General features: G+C 43.3%; 1 protein-coding gene across 1 annotated transcript in view; it reads right to left on the bottom strand.

The window, feature by feature from the left end:
* CTIF (cap binding complex dependent translation initiation factor) overlaps nucleotides 1-22472 on the bottom strand; it is a 145485-nt gene that overhangs the window by 110268 nt on the left and 12745 nt on the right. Inside the window, exons 2-4 of the mRNA XM_075269003.1 lie at nucleotides 15401-15491; nucleotides 2988-3179; nucleotides 1624-1698 (exon numbers count right to left, since the gene is read on the bottom strand). Coding sequence (XP_075125104.1) covers nucleotides 1624-1698; nucleotides 2988-3167 — 255 coding nt within the window. The 5' untranslated portion in view covers nucleotides 3168-3179; nucleotides 15401-15491. The remainder of the gene's footprint in view (nucleotides 1-1623; nucleotides 1699-2987; nucleotides 3180-15400; nucleotides 15492-22472) is intronic.

Raw genomic sequence — 22472 nt, 5'->3', positions numbered from 1 at the left:
GTAATATTCTACTTTTAAATGTATTCTAGGGAAAGGAGGGATTTAGAAGTTTTATTTATTTTATTTTTTTAAAGCTTTTTTTTTTTTTTTACTATTTTATTGCCCTTTCCCCCTAGGTGGCTTGAACCTGCAATCATTTGATTGCAAGTCCCATAGATGGCAATAGAGGGTGCAGTTAATGATGTGAATTACGCGCCATAATCGGCCCCCTCTGTGCCATGACGGAATGCCGCATGGTGGTCTATGGAGAAGCGAGCTGCCCTTTCTTCGGGAGGATACCGCCTGGTGGTAGCTACCTCCAGAGTCGGCCCATTCATTTGAGCTGACTCCAGAGGGGGAAGCCGTGACCGTGACAGTCGTGGCAGGCGGGTTTTGACCCGAGAATGACGCGGCTCCCCACCTCAGTCTTGGTGCCAAAATCCGCCCCCACGAGTAAACTTAGCCTTATCCTGCTTGTCCACCATCTTAAAGACATAGTTAGTAGAGGGCAGGAGCAGGAGATCCTTGACCATTGTCTCCCACTGTACAAACATTACCATGAAGACTTCACTTTACTTCTCAGTTAAACCCCTTATCTGTAAGTAAATGACCAGGGCACAATATGGCGCACTCCTTGACCTCACTTTATTGTATTGACCAGCAGATAAGATATAAGGTGAGACATGGACACCCCATCTCTGACATTCCTGGAAAACTTCATATACTCAGAATCCAGCTACCGTATATACTCGAGTATAAGCCGACCTGAGTATAAGCCGAGGCCCCTAATTTTACCACAAAAAATTGGGAAAACTTATTGACTCGAGTATAAGCCGAGGGGGGGAAATGCAGCAGCTACTGGAAAACTTCAAAAATTCAAATGGTCGGAGTTTTTGGGTGCAGTAGTTGCTGGGGAAGGGGAGGGGGTGTTTTGGTTGTCTGTCTGCCCCTTCCCTGAGCTTGAGGACTGTGTTTTTTTCTCCCACTTGGAATTCAGCCTGGCTGTATATAGGGGATCTGTAGTGCTCCTATTAACCCCTTCAGACAGAACAGGAGCAATGCAGATCCCCTATATTCAGTAGACACAGGGATACCTAATGTGTTTGTGTGTCACAGTCATTTTCTACTTTTATATGTATTCTAGGGAAAGGAGGGATTTACAACTTTTATTTACTTTATTTTTTTTTTATTATATTTTTTTAAAGCTTTTTTTTTTTTTTTTTTTTTTGTACTATCTTATGGGAGATTCTATACATTACTATTGCGGCTGGTCATAGACCCCCCTCCCAAAAAAAATTTTTTTTTTTTGCTTGACTCAAGTATAAGCCGAGGGGGGCTTTTTTCAGCACAAAAACTGTGCTGAAAAGTTCGGCTTATACTCGAGTATAGTTAAGACCAGGTTCACACCAGCACTGGGTTCTCCGTCGCTCGGGTCCGCCAGTGGACCAGAACAATGCAGAGGCAGACCGCTAAAACAGGGGTTACATGGACCCCACTGACTATACTGGGGGTCTGCCTGGTGTCCATCATTTTCATACTGAAACTGTTGGAGAGAAAAGACAGACTTTTCCCTCTGCTGATTTTTGCGGCGGAGACTCTGAATATATATAAATACATATAGTGATGCAAAGTTCTCATTGTTACCTGGTTGTGGGTAGGGGATTTCTTTTTTGGCGACGTTCGGTTTACATCCAATTGTTCATTACATTCCACTGTCCACTGCATAATAATAATAAAAATATATTCAGGTCACATGATCAGCGATATCGGAGCAATACCCGATACATACAGGTCATCCATGATGCATAAAGGTCACGGGATCAACATCGGAACACAAACATCAGCTAAAAACATATGACTCCTATTTATGGTCTCCGCGGCCCTGTGCAGTCTGACCGTGCAGTCTTATATTGGTCACTCCTCTCCCTCGTCTTCGTAGGTCATCAGGAAGAGTAGGTGGAGTGAATGAAGAGACAGGTCTGCAGGATCAGACGACAGAGGGTCCGATTGTAGTCTGTAACCATGTAAAAACAAATTTAAAAAAAAATAAATAAAAAATTATGTATTGGGGCAATAAAAAAAATTGCAAAAGTGCGCCAATTCTACTATTCTGGATTACCCTATACATCAGATCTGCTCTATTCTCAGAGGGGATATCTGCAGAGACGCTCACGGCTTGGACATGATCCCCCGGATCAATAGATCAATACCATGTACGAGCCGAGGGTGGAGGGGGAGACTCTTCTACAGATCTGGGTGTTGTCAGCTGTTTTCTTGAAGGACTAAGCATTATCTCTTCCATCTACTTACAGGACAAGGACTAGTCATTGAAGGTTTACAAGAACGTGAAGACATTGTTTACAACCAACAACACACACTTGGCTCTTGGCCAAGTACCATCACCCTTAAGAATATTCTGCAGTGTCGTATGATGGTGGCGGTACAGTGCCATGGCCAATAGTACATTGAGGAAGGAGGGGGGCTGTATAGAGAACACATTGCTCCATCATTGGCTGCTGGGAGGCCAAAACTTGAAATTTACAGAGGAGGGGGGGAGGCTCCTGCTGCAGCCAGTTGTCTTACAGCTAGACACAAGACAAGGAGGAGATGCCCGAACTTACCGTCATGTCTAATCACATATAATACCATCCCATTGGCTTGTACAGGTAACACTTGACTGTCCTAGGCACATGACAGGAGCAAGGGAGAGCCTGAATGGAGCACAGATCAGTCATGTGCGTGGATCCTTCACACTCTGTTATGGCTGCAGCACCCCTTTAATGTCATCGTAAAGCAAAGGCCGGCACCGGAGCTCTGACTTATGCCTGATGCCAACCTCTAAAACTAATCCCATTTGGGGTCAGCTCTCCATAACTGTCTCTACACAATAAGACCTGGTATCACCTACAAGCAATCTAATAGGAAGTCTAAGAAGCAAATGGAGAAGTCCCACCAAGCCTGGAGTCAGCCAGCTCCATCACCACAAATGGAAAGCTATAAGAGCTCACCTGGGAAATATTTGATGGGGTTTTGTCGCTTTCTCCATCGCCTTCAGTCTTGTCAGTCAGCAGCCCCTGCACCTGATACTCCAGAACATAACTATCGATAAACCTTTCCAATTCTTCAATCTCCTGAGAACGACTACTGCCAGCTTCAGAGGAGGCCGAGGCCACGGAGGAGTTCTCCATCACTTCTGTACACTACAGGATACACAAAGATGGCAAAGTGACAAAAGGTACACAGCAAGAGAGCTATATATAATAACTGTGACGAGGACACACAGAGCATATAAGTAATGTAATGTATGTACACAGTGACTGTACCAGCAGAATAATGAGTGCAGCTCTGGAGTAGAATACAGGATGTAACTCAGGATCAGTACAGGATAAGTAATGTAATGTATGTACACAGTGACTGTACCAGCAGAATAGTGAGCGCAGCTCTGGAGTATAATACAGGATGTAACTCAGGATCAGTACAGGATAAGTAATGTAATGTATGTACATAGTGACTGTACCAGCAGAATAGTGAGCGCAGCTCTGGAGTATAATACAGGATAAGTAATGTAATGTATGTACACAGTGACTGCACCAGCAGAATAGTGAATGCAGCTCTGGAGTATAATACAGGATGTAACTCAGGATCAGTACAGGATAAGTAATGTCATGTATGTACACAGTGACACATGCAGGATACACATGCTACTAAGCAGTGTTCAAAAGCTTTTTTTTTAAATGATGTCAAACAACAGATACTCGTAGGATACATTAATAGGTTTAGACTTTTCTGCAGATTATTTCACAGGGTGATGTCAATGTAAACGAATACTAATAAACCACGTGAAATACCACGTTCAATGCACTAAATTACATCAAACATCTTCATTGTAAAGGGAGTAACAATACATTATAAAACATTGTTTACGATGCAGCCTTTTTTTTTTCTTTCTGTACAGGTAGTAAAGTGGAGGTCGTAACCACTAGTTGTCAGTAGAGATGAGCGAGTACTATTTGAAACAGCCATTTCGAATAGCACGCACCCATAGGAATGAATGGAAGCGGCACGAAGACTTTGCCGGCGTCCTGCAGCTTAATCCCCTACGTCCATTCATTCCTATGGGTGCGTGCTATTCGAAATGGCTGTTTCGAATAGTACTCACCGATCTCTAGTTGTCAGGAATGTCTTTCTTCTCATTCTCTTAAAACCCCCATTGGAATTACATATGTAGAGTGTGTATAGTTACAGCATGGTCACAGTGTCAGTACTACAGGTGAGGAAGGCCAAGTGTGTCTCTGCCCTGTAGTCATTGCAAATCCTATCCTACTCCTACTTAAAGGGGTTGTCCCATCACAACACTATCTATACTGCTTGATAATGTGAATGTAAGACTTTTCCTAAATACACTGCTTCAGCAAAACTGCTTTGTTTGTCCACTATCTTACTTTATTCATTTTTTTTGGGACACATCCCTTGACTTATCTGGTCATAAGTCAAGTGATGTATCTGCCTGCTCTCAGGGGGGAGGGAGGAGGGGCTAAGTGCACGGGAGCGAGCCTGGAGGGGGAGGGGGGTAGTTTACCCTTTGGGGGGGAAGGGGCCGCCAATACAAATCCGGCATCCGCTGTAATAGAGAGGCAGATCCCGGGGACGGTTAGCACAGATGCCTGCAACATCGCTATGCTTCTGCCCTGCATGAAGCCAGCAGCGGCAGGAGCAATGCTGCTATTCCGCCGCTTGGCTTTGCATATGTGACCCCGCCCACCAATGACGCAACAAAGCCGGAAGACAGAAGAAATTACAACAACGAAGACTGGTGAGTATGCGATGTGGGAATACCCCTTTAACTTATTATTATATTATAATTATAATTTATATTTATTTATAATTTATTTATATTTTTATAAATTAATTAATTAATATTACTATAAAGTGAAAGTTTGGCTGTTTGTTCCTCAGTCACGCAAAAACGGCTGAATGGATTTGAACGAATTTGGAACATAGATAGTTTGTAACCTCAATTAAAACATAGGCTACTTTTTACCCCGGTAAATTACATGGCTTCACAACTGTTATGAATTTATATTCACATACTATATTACACTGCTCTTGCAGTAGCTTATCTCAGCCAGGTCTGTTATCTCTCTGTGTTAACTCTGTATAATCGTACACATTAGGGAGAGTGTGTGCCTACATAGGCGTACGGAGACTTACAAGTCATTCCTGCTCCGCTAGGGATTCTGGGTAAAAAATATGCAGATCTATTCTCCAGGATGTAATTAGGAGAACAGTGCACTCTGTATTAACTGAGACATGCATGATATTAAGGGAGCTGCCCCTAGAGGGCAGCATGCAGAGGGCACACACGCTCTCCTTAATGTGTACGATTATCCCCTGACCCTCGTCTATGTCTCTCACTCTGCCAAACTCGTATCCCTGCACTATGCTGAGGAGTCCCAAAAGGCCGAAAAAGCGCTGTCCATAGCTGGGAATCTGTTCCTTTTGGAATAGAAATACTAGTTTGCCAATAAACCCCGCATCATGTCAGTAGGCTTATTAGCTGAGTCATGCATGATGTTAAGGGGGCTGCCCCTAGAGGGCAGCATACAGAAGCACTGTTCTCCTAATTACATCCTGGAGAATAGATTTGCATATTTTTTTACCCAGAATCCCTAGCGGAGCAGGAATGACTTGTAAGTCTCCGTACGCCTATGTAGGCACACACTCTCCCTTAATGTGTATGATCATCCCCTGACCCTATATGTGTGATATGTATTATACAATGGGCAATGCAATGATTGCCACAACTAACATGTCTATGCCTCTCATTCCACCTTCATGAGCAGCGTAGGGGTTGCGGTATATTTCATATCATTTACCCGGGCTGACTAGTGTAAATGAACACCAAAATCTAGATTCCAGCACAGGCGCACCGCCATGTCTCTTCATAAATCAGATGGGTCTTCTGCTAGCACCAGGGTTATAAAGACTGCTGTTCAATATAAATAGGACACCTCTGTGTTTTATCGGCCTAGGAAACAACAACGTGGATTCACAGGGTTAGATTCTGGCACCCAGGTCAGCTTATCAGTGCGGGGTCCACACGTCGGATCCCCACCAGATACGGAGTAGGTTATCAGTATCCTTAAATATATTACCAAGTCTGACTCCCTGTTCCCTATAGGATTTGTACAGGACAAGTAATGTAATGTACGTACACAGTGACTGTACCAGCAGAATAGTGAGTGCAGCTCTGGAGTATAATACAGGATGTAACTCAGGATCAGTACAGGATAAGTAATGTAATGTATGTACACAATGACTGTACCAGCAGAATAGTGAGCGCAGCTCTGGAGTATAATACAGGATGTAACTCAGGATCAGTACAGGATAAGTAATGTAATGTACGTACACAGTGACTGTACCAGCAGAATAGTGAGTGCAGCTCTGGAGTATAATACAGGATGTAACTCAGGATCAGTACAGGATAAGTAATGTAATGTATGTACACAGTGACTGCACCAGCAGAATAGTGAGCGCAGCTCTGGAGTATAATACAGGATGTAACTCAGGATCAGTACAGGATAAGTAATGTAATGTATGTACACAGTGACTGCATCAGCAGAATAGTGAGTGCAGCTCTGGAGTATAATACAGGATGTAATTCAGGAAAAGTAATGTAATGTATGTACACAGTGACTGTACCAGCAGAATAGTGAGCGCAGCTCTGGAGTATAATACAGGATGTAACTCAGGATCAGTACAGGATAAGTAATGTAATGTACGTACACAGTGACTGTACCAGCAGAATAGTGAGTGCAGCTCTGGAGTATAATACAGGATGTAACTCAGGATCAGTACAGGATAAGTAATGTAATGTATGTACACAGTGACTGCACCAGCAGAATAGTGAGCGCAGCTCTGGAGTATAATACAGGATGTAACTCAGGATCAGTACAGGATAAGTAATGTAATGTATGTACAAAGTGACTGTACCAGCAGAATAGTGAGCGCAGCTCTGGAGTATAATACAGGATGTAACTCAGGATCAGTACAGGATAAGTAATGTAATATATGTACACAGTGACTGTACCAGCAGAATAGTGAGCGCAGCTCTGGAGTATAATACAGGATGTAACTCAGGATCAGTAATGTATGTACACAGTACATACACTGTACCAGCAGAATAGTGAGTGCAGCTCTGGAGTATAATACAGGATGTAACTCAGGATCAGTACAGGATAAGTAATGTAATATATGTACACAGTGACTGTACCAGCAGAATAGTGAGCGCAGCTCTGGAGTATAATACAGGATGTAACTCAGGATCAGTACAGGATAAGTAATGTAATATATGTACACAGTGACTGTACCAGCAGAATAGTGAGCACAGCTCTGGAGTATAATACAGGATGTAACTCAGGATCAGTACAGGATAAGTAATGTAATGTATGTACACAGTGACTGTACCAGCAGAATAGTGAGTGCAGCTCTGGAGTATAATACAGGATGTAACTCAGGATCAGTACAGGATAAGTAATGTATGTACACAGTACATACACTGTACCAGCAGAATAGTGAGTGCAGCTCTGGAGTATAATACAGGCTGTAACTCAGGATCAGTACAGGATAAGTAATGTAATGTATGTACACAGTGACTGTACCAGCAGAATAGTGAGCACAGCTCTGGAGTATAATACAGGATGTAACTCAGGATCAGTACAGGATAAGTAATGTAATGTATGTACACAGTGACTGTACCAGCAGAATAGTGAGTGCAGCTCTGGAGTATAATACAGGCTGTAACTCAGGATCAGTACAGGATAAGTAATGTATGTACACAGTACATACACTGTACCAGCAGAATAGTGAGTGCAGCTCTGGAGTATAATACAGGATGTAACTCAGGATCAGTACAGGATAAGTAATGTAATGTATGTACACAGTGACTGCACCAGCAGAATAGTGAGTGTAGCTCTGGGGTATAAAACAGGATGTAACTCAGTATCAGTACAGGCTAAGTAATGTAATATCCACAAGGAGAAATTGATTCCAGCCAGGTTTCGTGGAAAATTGAGAAAAATTCTTCTTTATTGTTAAAAAGACATCAAATCTACGACAGCACACATCTCAAAACAGGAGCATGGGCGTCAGACTGACGCGTTTCGGATTAGTTCCTTTATCGAAGTCTGATCACTTCCGCTTAGAGTCTCCCCTGATATAGTGTCTGAACACACCCTAATACAGGTGATTTTAATATACCACTTAATATGACAGACAAACCAGATGTTAACACAAGGGAGACTCTAAGCACATACATATGGGGAGTTTTTAAGGGTTAAAAGAAATTGTTCAACACAGGAGGCTTTTGAAAAAGAAGCTCTAGTTGTTAGAAATAGACTCAAACAAAGACACTATCCGCAGTGGTCCATCAATAGAGCATATAATATCGCTATGCGCAGAAGTAGACAAGAGTTACTTTATGATCCACAAAAAGAGAAACAAAAAAACAGTAATAGTGATGTATACTTTTCAACCAGGTATAGTGTAGAGTATGATGATATAACTCAGATCATTAAAAATAACATACCCATTCTCAATCAGGACCCAATTTTGGGGGAAATAATTAAAAAGGGATGTAGTTTTATTTCTAAGAGAGGTAAGACTTTGGGAAATTATATCTCACCCAGCCTCCTAGTGGATAATGAGGTTGATAAAAACAAAAATAAAACATGGTTAAGTATGGAGGGTTCTTTTAAATGTGGACATTTGCGGTGTACTACTTGTAAATGGACTTCAAGAATATCGAATTTTTCTAACATCAGATCACATCAATCATAGAAAATAAAAGATCATACTGACTGCAACAGCAAATATGTTGTACATATGATTGAATGTCAAACATGCAAAATGCAATACATTGGTAGTACCATCAGACCTCTGAAGACACACCTACGTAGTATTACTAATCTAGACAACCTCAAAAATACAGGGGTGTCTAGACATTTTAAAGAAAAATACAATAGTGACATGTCTAGTTTAGAATTTTGGGGTATCGAGTTGGTGAAACGCCCAATTAGGGGGGGGGGGGGCAATTGGGAACGAATGTTGAGAATCAGGGAAGTCCATTGGATCCTGAAATTAGAGACTCGATACCCATTAGGTATGAATAGCAGAAATGACGTGTCTTATATTTATTGAAGATTCTGTTCTCTAATTCTATACACATTTTTTGATTGGGATTGTGTGAAATGTGTTTATATTTCATAGCAGGTATATAGTATACCGTTTCTGTGAATACATGTTCTATGGAGTTACAATATAATAAGAATCTTTCCAATGTGTTGCATTGTTTTTCAATCATGTCATGTTTTTCTGTTGTATGTAAAACTTACACACGTTCTGTACTTACCTTAACAGTGATTTTGAATCTTGTTCAACATCGGGCAGCTCCATCCAATAATGGGAGGACATTAACATCACGTGGACTCTCAACATACCTTTGCACAAGCGGATGTGTCGTGTTTGATGTGTGTCTCCATTTCGGGGACGCACTCAAGAACATCAAAGAAAACGTTTCATCCAATAGAAAGGGCGGAGTCTGATCACATGATCTATTCTTGTACATGCGCGTTTTCGGTTTAGAAAGCGGCCATCTTTGATTAGGGCATTTTTCAACTGTTGGGATATTTTGCCGGTGTGAAGTTGTAGTGTGAGTATGCGTGGAGGAGTCAGTATATGTAAGGGGATTTGTTGGATATACATTCATCATGGTAGTCATTTGAAACATCTTCAGGTGGGATTTTCATCTTATGATATATTAATTATTATTATTATTATTATTATTGTTTATTTATATAGCACCATTAATCCCATGGTGCTTTACATTTGGGGGTTACATACAATACACAGAATATACAGGTAGATATAATACTAACAGTGACTGACTGGCACAGTGGGGTAGAGGGCCCTGCCCGCGAGGGCTTACAATCTATGGGGGAAGGGGGTAGAGACAGAAGGAGAGGGGGAGACTGTACAGATGGCAGTGCGGTGATAGTGTTATTGGAGGTTGTAGGCCTTCCTGAATAGGGGAGTCTTCAGGGCCGAGGAGCGGATGAGAGCAGAGCGGAGTAGGAGGTCGTTGGAGGATCTGAGGTTACGTGTGGGCAGGTAGCGGGAGATGAGGTCAGAGATATATGGAGGGGACAGGTTGTGGATGGCTTTGTATGTCAGCGTTAGTAGCTTGAACTCAATTCGCTGTGCTATAGGTAGCCAGTGGAGGGACTGGCAGAGGGGAGCAGCTGATGAAGATCGGGGGGGGGAGGTGGATTAAGCGAGCAGCACAGTTTAAGGTGGTCTGGAGTGGGGCGAGGATGTTTGCTGGGAGTCCATGGAGAAGGGTGTTGCAATAATCTAAGCGGGAGATTATGAGGGCCTGGACAAGCATCTTGGTAGTTTCAGGGGTGAGGAAGTAGCGAATTCGGTGGATGTTCTTGAGCTGGAGGCGACAGGAGGTGTTGAGGGTTTGAATATGTGGTTTGAAGGATAAGTCGGAGTCCAGTGTTACCCCAAGGCATCGGGCCCATGGGACAGGGGTAATTGTGGTTCCATTAACTTTGATAGATAGGTCAGGAGGAGGGGCCATACAGGATGGGCTGAAGATGATAAACTCTGTGTTCTCCATGTTGAGTTTGAGAAAGCGGGAGGAGAGGAAGGAGGCTACGGCTGCTAAACAATCTGGAATTCCGGACAGCAGGGAGGTAATGTCTGGTCCAGAGATGTAGATTTGGGTGTCATCGGCATAGCAATGGTACTGGAAACCATGAGTTTCTATGAGTTGGCCCAGGCCAAGGGTGTAGATGGAGAACAGGAGGGGTCCTAGGACGGAGCCTTGGGGGACACCTACAGAGAGGGCGAGGTGAGGAGGTGGTGTGCGAGTGGGAGACGCTGAATGTGCGGTCAGTGAGGTATGAGGAGATCCAGGAATGGGCCAGGTCTGAGATACCAAGGGATGAGAGAATTTCTAGCAGGAGGGAGTGGTCAACTGTGTCAAAGGCAGAGGAGAGGTCGAGGAGGAGGAGGACAGAGTAATGGCGCTTGGCTTTGGCGGTTAGCAGGTCATTGGTGACTTTTGTTAGGGCAGTTTCAGTGGAGTGCCGGGGTCTGAAGCCTGACTGAAGTCTGTCAAAGAGCAGGTTGGACGAGAGATAGGAGGAGAGTTCTGAGTGGACGTGTTGCTCGAGAAGTTTTGAGGCGTACGGGAGCAGTGAGATGGGACGATAGTTGGCAGGAGAGGACGGGTCGAGGGACGGTTTCTTAAGTATAGGAGTGACAGTGGCGTGTTTGAAGGCTGAGGGGAAGGATCCATTGGTTAGGGATAGATTGAAGAGATGGATTAGGGCTGGAGTGATAACTTCAGTGAGCTTGGGGATGAGGTGTGATTGAATCAGGTCGAGCGCGCAGGAGGTGAGGTGGGATTTGGAGATTAGGGAGGAGAGTTTTTCATCAGTGATGGAGGAGAAACAGGTCAGGGATGGGGAGCAGCAAGTAGTTGGGTAGAGGGGTTGTCGGGGGTGTAGGGTGAGACTGTCTCTGATGGTTTCAATTTTAGTTTTAAAGTAGGAGGCAAAGTCGTCAGCTGAGATAAGTGATGTCAGAGGGGGGGCGGGAGGACGGAGGAGGGAGTTGAAGGTGGTGAATAGCTGTTTGGGGTTGCGAGAGAGTGCAGATATAAGTGTGGTGAAGTAGACCTGCTTGGCAGCGGTGAGTGCGTTCTTAAATGTGAGAACTGCCTCTTTGTACCTGAGGAAGTCCTCCTGGGAGTGGCTTTTCTTCCAGAGGCGCTCTGCAACCCGCGAGGCACATCTCAGTTTTTTAGTCTGGTCGGTGTGCCAGGGTTGTCTATTGATATATTCAATACGATAGAGTCGATAAGGAAATTGGACTTTTGCTGAAGGGTTTTTTTTTTATTGTACCCAGATTAGGATTTAAAAATGTCTAAGTGTTACATAGTTTGCTAAGGTGTCACTGTACGCTATATCTCAAATCTCAGTTTTTGTTGTGTTAGCTAATGTTTGCTAATGTGTCACTGTATGTTATCTCTTAAATCTCAGTTTTGCTGTGTTGGGTAATTTCATATTTATATATCAAGATAATTATATGATTATATGTGAACAAGATATATTTATCATGGTCTATATGGAATAGAATTTTGTTTTTAATATATGTATATTACGATTGTTTTGTGTTTTTGTTTTCATGTTTTTAACTACCGTATATACTCGAGTATAAGCCGAATTTTTCAGCCCAGTTTTTGTGTTGAAAAAGCCCCCCTCGGCTTATACTCGAGTCAGCAAAAAAAAAAAAAAAAAATTTTTTTTTTTTTTTTTTTTTTTTTTTTTAAGGAGGGTGAGGGGGGTTTATGACCAGCCATAATGTCAATGTATAGAATCTCCCATAAAATAGTGAAAAAAAATTTTTTTCAAAAAATAAATAAAGGTTCTTAATCCCTCCTTTCCCTAGAATACATAGAAAAGTAAAAAATGACTGTAAAACACATACACATTAGGTATCCCTGTGTCTGATAGTGCCCGGCCTACTGAATATAGGTTATCTGCAGTGCTCCTGTTCCATCAGGAAGGGGTTAATAGGAGCACTGCAGATACTCTATATTCAGCCAGGCTGAATTCCAAGTGGGGGGAAGAAAAACAGTCCTCAGGCTCAGGGAAGGGGCAGACAGACAACCAAAATACCCCCTCCCCTTCCCCAGCATCTACTGCACCCAAAAACTACGACCACTTTAATTTTTGAAATTTTCCAGTAGCTGCTGCATTTCCCCCCCTAGGCTTATACTCGAGTCAATAAGTTTTCCCAGTTTTTTGTGGTAAAATTAGGGGGGTCGGCTTATATTCGGGTCGGCTTATACTCGAGTATATATGGTATGTATGTGCTTAGAGTCTCCCTTGTGTTAACATCTGATTTGTCTGTCATATTAAGTGGTATATTAAAATCACCTATATTAGGGTGTGTTCAGACACTATATCAGGGGAGACTCTAAGCGGAAGTGATCAGACTTCGATAAAGGAACTAATCCGAAACGCGTCAGTCTGACGCCCATGCTCCTGTTTTGAGATGTGTGCTGTCGTAGATTTGATGTCTTTTTAACAATAAAAAAGAATTTTTCTCAATTTTCCACGAAACTTGGCTGGAATCAATTTCTCCTTGTGGATATACCAATTGTCAGCTCCGGGCCGAGGGAGTGCACTTCCGAGCTGAGCTTCAGAATTCGGGTGGAAAACTACACATTGGAGACTGATTTGATACTGCAAGTCGGCTGAGTATATCTTCCTTTTCCCCTTTCCTTCTATGCATATAAGTAATGTAATGTATGTACACAGTGACTGCACCAGCAGAATAGTGAGCGCAGCTCTGGAGTATAATACAGGATGTAACTCAGGATCAGTACAGGATAAGTAATGTAATGTATGTACACAGTGACTGTACCAATAGAATAGCGAGTGCAGCTCTGGAGTATAATACAGGATATAACTGACGATCAGTACAGGATAAGTAATGTAATGTACACTCACCGTCCACTTTATTAGGTACACCATGCTAGTAACCGGTTGGACCCCCTTTTGCCTTCAGAACTGCCTCAATTCTTCGTGGCATAGATTCAGCGAGGTGCTGGAAGCATTCCTCAGAGATTTTGGTCCATATTGACATGATGGCATCACACAGTTGCCGCAGATTTGTCGGCTGCACATCCATGATGCGAATCTCCCGTTCCACCACATCCCAAAGATGCTCTATTGGATTGAGATCTGGTGACTGTGGAGGCCATTGGAGTACAGTGAACTCATTGTCATGTTCAAGAAACCAGTCTGAGATGATTCCAGCTTTATGACATGGCATTGCATTATCCTGCTGAAAGTAGCCATCAGATGTTGGGTACATTGTGGTCATAAAGGGATGGACATGGTCAGCAACAATACTCAGGTAGGCTTTGGCGTTGCAACAATGCTCAATTGGTACCAAGGGGCCCAAAGAGTGCCAAGAAAATATTCCCCACACCATGACACCACCACCACCAGCCTGAACCGTTACCGATACAAGGCAGGATGGATCCATGCTTTCATGTTGTTGACGCCAAATTCTGACCCTACCATCCGAATGTCGCAGCAGAAATCGAGACTCATCAGACCAGGCAACGTTTTTCCAATCTTCAATTGTCCAATTTCGATGAGCTTGTGCAAATTGTAGCCTCAGTTTCCTGTTCTTAGCTGAAAGGAGTGGCACCCGGTGTGGTCTTCTGCTGCTGTAGCCCATCTGCCTCAAAGTTGGACGTACTGTGCGTTCAGAGATGCTCTTCTGGCTACCTTGGTTGTAACGGGTGGCTATTTGAGTCACTGTTGCCTTTCTATCAGCTCGAACCAGTCTGGCCATTCTCCTCTGACCTCTGGCATCAACAACGCATTTCCGCCCACAGAACTGCCGCTCACTGGATGTTTTTTCTTTTTCGGACCATTCTCTGTAAACCCTAGAGATGGTTGTGCGTGAAAATCCCAGTAGATCAGCAGTTTCTGAAATACTCAGACCAGCCCTTCTGGCACCAACAACCATGCCACGTTCAAAGGCACTCAAATCACCTTTCTTCCCCATACTGATGCTCGGTTTGAACTGCAGGAGATTGTCTTGACCATGTCTACATGCCTAAATGCACTGAGTTGCCGCCATGTGATTGGCTGATTAGAAATTAAGTGTTAACGAGCAGTTGGACAGGTGTACCTAATAAAGTGGCCGGTGAGTGTATGTACGCAGTGACTGCACCAGCAGAATAGTGAGTGCAGCTCTGGAGTATAATACAGGATGTAACTCAGGATCAGTACAGGATAAGTAATGTAATGTATGTACACAGTGACTGTACCAGCAGAATAGTGAGTGCAGCTCTGGAGTATAATACAGGATGTAACTCAGGATCAGTACAGGATAAGTAATGTAATGTATGTACACAGTGACCGTACCAGCAGAATAGTGAGCGCAGCTCTGGAGTATAATACAGGATGTAACTCAGGATCAGTACAGGACTGTTTCAGGGCCATGCAGAAATGCAGAGTGCGAGTCTATGTCCTGTATCTGTCCAGCACCAGTATGTCCTGCAGCTCATATTTACTTCCCCTTTAAGCAATGGTCTAGTGTAGAGCAGCCATGACACATTCTCCATACCTTCCCGACATGATGCAGATCACCCTTACCCATTCAATATTCCTAGAGTGATGTGACAATACGCACTGGACACTGCAGTGTAGATCAGATTGCGGTATACACCAATATACTTAGCACTGGGCAGGCAATGACGGTGTACAACGTGCAAGCTACAGGGATGTGACTGGATTAGTCCGACTGATCCCAATACAGCTCTCACCTTTATCCGAGACTGTGAATGTGCGTGTAAACAGCAGGCTTACTCCATGACGTGGGTCAGCAAGACTTCCCTCACCTTGTATGGGACATACCTGCAAAACACCAAGTCATACAGGTCACATGATCGATGTCATACACACAACTTATTGTAAGCCTCCATTTTTGATTGAAAGGGTTTGTAATAGGAGACCACCTGATGTATGGACGGACCGGGCCTACAAGATTCTGATATATGGGAAAAGCCTGTAGACATACCGTCATGTACACAGCTTATGGCAATTTACAATGCACCTTGGGAAAAAAGTATGCATATTATCTCCAGAAGGAAGAAAATCGGCCTCTCTAGTGCCATCTATAGGTAGCCACCCTGCAAGTGTATATTTGAAACCTCACACAAGACTGAACCCGTACCCGTACAGTAAAGTGTGTACAGGCCTTGTCTAGATGTTCAGCTCAGTGGTTTACAACCTGTGGATCAGCCTGCATGCTGGGACTTGTAGTATCAAGAGCCACAGGCAGGAAATCAGTGGTCACATCTCTCTGCTATAATAATGTCATATAAAACCACCGTTACTCCAGGGAAGCAGCAGCTTCACCGCCAGATACCGACGGGAGGGATTAGGCGGCTTTCATTAGTGTTAAAGCCCAGTTATTTGTAAAGTGGACGCAAGGATTAGAATATTCAAGTGTGGAGAGCGGTTCATAGATGGGGGACCGGACGCGCTCTCATAGAAAGAGGTAATTTATGTAATTGGGGTGTGCCCGCTCCAGATACACAGCAAGCAGCGGAGGAAAATAGTCCCCTGCCAGGAAACACTGACTATCCAACAGCACGTCACCGCCATCCTGCAGAGCAGATCCATAGTGTGACTGCTGCATAACGTATAAAGTTACCCATCATCTTATATTTACCAGTCCTATTACTAGTATTCATACTATGCTACATAGGGGGCAGTATTATAATAGTTCTATTCTTGTACATAGGGGCAGTATTATAGTAGTTCTATTCTTGTACATAGGAGGCAGTATTATAGTAGTTATATTCTTGTACATAGTAGTATTATAGTAGTTATAGTCTTGTACATAGGAGCAGTATTATAGTAGTTATATTCTTTTACATAGGAGTAGTATTATAGTAGTTATATTCTTGTACATAGGAGTAGTATTATAGTAGTTATAGTCTTGTACATAGGAGCAGTATTATAGTAGTTATATTCTTGTACATAGGGGGCAGTATTATAGTAGTTATATTCTTGTACATAGGAGCAGTATTATAGTAGTTATATTCTTGTACATAGGAGTAGTATTATAGTAGTTATATTCTTGTACCTAGGAGCAGTATTATAGTAGTTATATTCTTGTACATAGGAGTAGTATTATAGTAGTTATATTCTTGTACATAGGAGTAGTATTATAGTAGTTATAATCTTGTACATAGGAGCAGTATTATAGTAGTTATATTCTTGTACATAGGAGTAGTATTATAGTAGTTATATATTTGTACATAGGAGGCAGTATTATAGTAGTTATATTCTTGTACATAGGAGTAGTATTATAGTAGTTATATTCTTGTACATAGAAGGTAGTATTATAGTAGTTATATATTTGTACATAGGAGGCAGTATTATAGTAGTTATATTCTTGTACATAGGAGGTAGTATTATAGTAGTTATATTCTTGTACATAGAAGGTAGTATTATAGTAGTTTTATTCTTGTACATAGGAGCAGTATTATAGTAGTTATATTCTTGTACATAGGAGCAGTATTATAGTAGTTATATTCTTGTACATAGGAGCAGTATTATAGTAGTTATATTCTTGTACATAGAGGGCAGTATTATAGTAGTTATATTCTTGTACATAGGAGGTAGTATTATAGTAGTTATATTCTTGTACATAGAGGGCAGTATTATAGTAGTTATATTCTTGTACATAGGAGGTAGTATTATAGTAGTTATATTCTTGTACATAGAAGGTAGTATTATAGTAGTTTTATTCTTGTACATAGGAGCAGTATTATAGTAGTTATATTCTTGTACATAGGAGTAGTATTATAGTAGTTATATTCTTGTATATAGGAGCAGTATTATAGTAGTTATATTCTTGTACATGGGGGGGGGGGGGGAGTATTATAGTAGTTTATTCATATGAATTACCCTGTAACAACCTATAAATCCATAGCTTAGCAATAGCTATAACTGCATAAATAATAAGAGTTATCAAGCTATCTGGAATACGCTATAGCAAGGATATAAAGTACCAGGCTCAGCACAGACAAATTACCCATAGATAAATACTGAAGAACAATGAGCAGAATTTGGCCAGGCGATCCCTTTGTGATGTGCAGGGAGTAGAATGACCTACAGTGGTTCATGTATGATGTAGCAGTGCTCAGTATGTACAGTTGCCAGCTGCTCCCCATACCAAGGACATTCTTGTCGTGGCTGATGAATGGCGGTTTGTCGTGTCCTGAAGCTCTGCATTCCTGTCCGCTGTTCAGTGATTGATGTCGGATGGCGGCCGCTTCCTATTCTGTACCTGTGCTGAGAACAGCTGAGGCTCTGTGTAACCGCACACCGCTATCTCTGTGTAACTGGGCCGCAGTCCAAGCCCACGACTGATAATGACACAATATAAACCAGAGGCCTGAAGATTATCAGGTATAGGAACGGATATGGTGAATGAAGAATGGAGAATCCAGAGAACATTTTCAGACTGAAACGACAAATTTGTCTGGATTGTTACTGAAAAATTAGGATAATCCGGGAATATCCAGGACTGTTTGAAAGTCTGGTCTCTTTCCCCAACATCAGTGTCGGCCCTCACCATTGCTTTTTTTGCTCAATGGCGACAAGTCTCCACACTCTCCAAAAACCTTAGCAAAGGAGTAGGGTCTATTATGGGTACAATAGAGTCCCAAATCCCTACAATTCTGCAAAGGGATGTCCGGTAAGCTTACAAAGGTGTAATGGTCAGGTGTCCACATATGTTTGGGTGTGGGGGAAGGGGTGGCAAATGCAATGGCCTAAGTATGTATTCACTTAAAGGTGAAGTGAAGCAAAGCTTTACCTGTAAACATGACATTATCCCACATTGTCGGTATGCCTATAGCCAGCCCTGAGCTATGACAGGAACGCCAGGTATGTGCTCAGTCCCTGCAACCTGCATGCTCAGGCTCCTCCTCCCACTGACTTTTTAACCCCTTCATGGTTTCGACGTGCTGCTATTACAACACTATGGAAGTTACAGGGCCAACGTCGGCAGTGGTGAACAATCGTGCAGTATATGGTGGTATTATTTATTAGACTGAGGCCTGGATCACATCTGCGTTCTCCCCAAACGGAAACCAATATGCATAAAAAAGTGGTTACCTAATGAACCCGCGGACCCCATAGACTATAATGGGGTCCATGTGGTTTCCGTTCGGATTCCGTACTAACATGCAGAGAGATAAGTGCTGCTTGCTCTGTATGTTTCATTCAGGAACCACAAGGACCCCATTATAGTCTATGGGGTCTGTGGCTTTCTGAGGTAATCGATTTTTTTTATGCATATAGGTTTCAGTTCGGGGGGTCCCCACGCAGACTCCCCAGATGGAAACCCGAACACAGATGTGAACTGGGCCTTACTTGTAGTCACTGTCCCAGAGAGATCACAATCTCCATTCCCTATGTCTTTGGAGTATAGGAAGAAACCAGAGTGCCTGGAGGATGGGAACGGTCACACAGCTGAGACAGGGGTCCAGTTTTCGGACCCCCAGCGATCATCAATTGACCTATCCTAAGGATCGGTCATCAATTGATAAGCTTACAGAACCCTTGTCAGATATGCATCTGTTTTGTGTACACAGCTCCTGTGCAGACCTATGTGTCTCTATGGATATAACGTCCAGAGGGATTCGGGAGTCCTATACCTTTCTATAAGTCTATAATTTTTTTCCGCTTATCGCACCATCAGTGCAATGTACACATACATATCCCTAACAGGGAATACTGGGAAATCTCAGCTCTGAAGCCTGCAGAATTAAGCATGCAGCTCTGGAGCATAGATCAGACTACTTTTGCTATATAACCCCAGTCCGTCTCCATTCCCATCCTCGACAACCCCATTCACACCTGTAGCTCCTGAAACACTCAGTGCTGCTATGGACTTCATAAATCTTTAGTAGAACGAAAACTCGCACCCTTTTCAATCCACTGTGAGGCGAGAAGTCGGCTCTGCTGCATGTAAGTAGCGACAGCCCCGTGAAAAGCTGTGTAATAATTAGCCGTATAAGTAGCCGTCTTAGTAAAGGTCTGCGGAGGTTGCCAGGGAACAGGCGGAAGATTACAGCTCAGCACACCATGCCAAGGGTCTCATAATGGCGAGTCTAGGCCGAGCGGGCCGCACCTGATAATCGCCAGCTGGAGACGCTGAACACGGAGGCCGCTGGATGGGGATTGTATGGCCAGAGACCGCCATTCCCAGTGATAGCAATAACAGGGGATCCTCAGGGGTGGGGCCCACAAATTGACTCAGTGGGATCGTTTGAGATCGTTGTCCCCATCATGGATAAAAATTTACCCAAATTGTTTACACCTAAATACTGCAATACAACGCCCAATAATAATGTCATACAGTGTGCAAATAATAATACCATAGAGTGGCCGATAAAACCCTACCCTATGGATATCAAAGGGTAGAAAAACAGACGACTGGCAGACTCCATTATAGTCTATGGGGTGGACAGGCCCTGTGTTGTTCGGGTCCCCTAGCACACCAGAATAACAGCGAGTCCAGTGCAAGATAAAGGCGAATGTGTCATCAGAAAATAACCTACCATATTTTTTATTTTAATTTTTTTTTTTTCATTTTCACATCCCCAACTTTATATAAAATATCCTGCAATTTTCACTGTATCCGCTAAGCCTAATAATAGACTGACGCTTGCCAATTCCGTAGGGTTTTTCTTTGCAACAGTCCCCTCCTTTACAGCACAAACCGGATCACAATAGAAAAGAACACCTCTAGAAAGCTCTTGGTGCAGATAGAGCGGGGGTCAATGAAACAAGAAAGCACAGCAGGCGAGCAGTCTGACAATGCTGTCTAACAGGATTCTCCCCCCCTCCATCTGATGACAAATAGGATATACACTGTAGCGCCAAGAAGACCCCACATCTATAGAAATACCCCTGACTTCCTCTACGGTCTGTGGTGTCAGCTCGCCTTGTCCAGGTAGTGTTTTCCTATGTGCATAGACATATCTGTGGCAGAAATCCGCCAGCGATTTTCAGTCTGCCATGCCATGGGGTGCGTTGTGGCTTCATACGGATTCGGTTTGGGACCCCCTATATGGGCCACAATGCAGACTGCCCTGTACAAGCAGTGATTGTCTTGGAGGACTCAAGTTGTCCTTGTATTACATGCACAGCCATTAATCTGAATGGTCAACGTGTAATACCACACCTCTCCTGCAGTGGCCGCTAGCTGCAATTTCTCCTGAGTGATCAGCTGCCACCGCGTTTGTCTATGACATCCAGTGGTGTACAACCCCATTGGCAGATTACAGGCTGTCCTAAACAGTGCCCTCTATCTACAGGACAGAGGCAGAATACTTAATACTCCCGATCTACAATGTGATTTAGGAAACTTGTCACGGGTTAAATGGGTTGACCAGAATCCAAACAACATGGCTGCTTTCTTTCAGATAGAGCGCCACACTATCCCATAGGTTGTGTATGGTATTGCAATTCAGCTCTGTAGAAGAAAAAGGAAATAAGCTGCAATACCAAATACAACCTGTGGACATCTGTAGCGCTGTTTTTGGAAGCTTCTTTTCATGCTTCCACCTGGTACAAGACAATATTTCGTCCCCAACCTCCTTGTAACACTGCCGACGGGAGGAACATCCTTATAAAGACAGGAGGATGGAAGCAGGAACCTGAACAAAGAGCTGAAATCACATTGCTCCGACATCAGGGGCCGGCTGGCCAGCTGCCAGGACTCTAAACAAAGCAGGCAACATACGAGGAATCAGACGCTGGCAGCGCGCGGCCTACGGGTGCCAGCCCGCCTGTGTACAATGCAGCCAGCGCTGCTAACCCCGGCCATTGTCCTATGTCATCATGGAGACCATGCCAGGCCGACCACAGGGAAAACATGGAGGTTGTGACCATCCCATAATCTTACCCTGCCCATAGCCATGTAGTCCTAGCCTTAAAAGGAAAGGGTCAGCAATTTTATTTACGGTATAGGTTTCTATTTTCCAATTATTATTTTATTCTATTTTCTATACATGGTTATGGGGGCGGCCATCTTGCCTCGGCTTGTTTTCTGTTACTGTTAACAGCACTTAGTGATACGCTTTACAGCACTTTTATGGCCATAGGCAGCAATAGTCTGGAGCCGACTCATTGAGGTCTAGGCATGCTCAGTGCAGGGAATGGGAGGAGATAAGCCGTGACATCATCTATGGTCAGTGGTGATGTAATGATGGGTCACTGCGGGTGTTATCTTCTATGGTGATCCTGTCGGAGATGCAAATTAGGTCACAATTGCATTAAGGAAAAAAAAAAACCTGAAAGAAATGGCCATTGTCAGTCTATTAATAGGCTTAGTAGCCAGAGCCAGAATTTCAGTACTGTAAATAAAAATAATACAAAAGGATATGGACATGGAAAATTTCTAATAAATAAAAAAAGGTATTAAAGGGATCCTATTATTAAAATGCTATTTTTCTCCCTAACACGTAGGCTAGTCTTCTCCTACCAGTAGATGTCTTCTCCGCTCTGCCGTTCCGTAGAAATCTGTCTTTTCTCCGGTATGCAAATGAGTTCTCTCGCAGCACTGGGGGCGTTCCCAATGCTGCGAGAGAAGTCTCCAGCAACGCCTCCATCTTCTTCTGGAACGGCCTCTCGCAGCATCTTCATCCGGCGCTGGCTTCAAACTTCTAGGCCTCGGGTAGAGCCGACTGCACATGCCCGTGGCCATTTTCCTGTGGCCTCTTACACAGTAAACTGGTGTAAGCGGCCATTTTCTTGAGGCTGCATACACCGTAAGCTGGGGTAAGCAGCCACAAGAAAATGGCCGCGGGC

This window comes from Leptodactylus fuscus, chromosome 1, assembly GCF_031893055.1.
Source record: "Leptodactylus fuscus isolate aLepFus1 chromosome 1, aLepFus1.hap2, whole genome shotgun sequence".
Lineage (NCBI taxonomy): Eukaryota > Metazoa > Chordata > Amphibia > Anura > Leptodactylidae > Leptodactylus > Leptodactylus fuscus.
The sequence above is the reverse complement of the archived record's forward strand: the minus strand, read 5'-3'. Positions and strand labels throughout refer to the sequence as shown.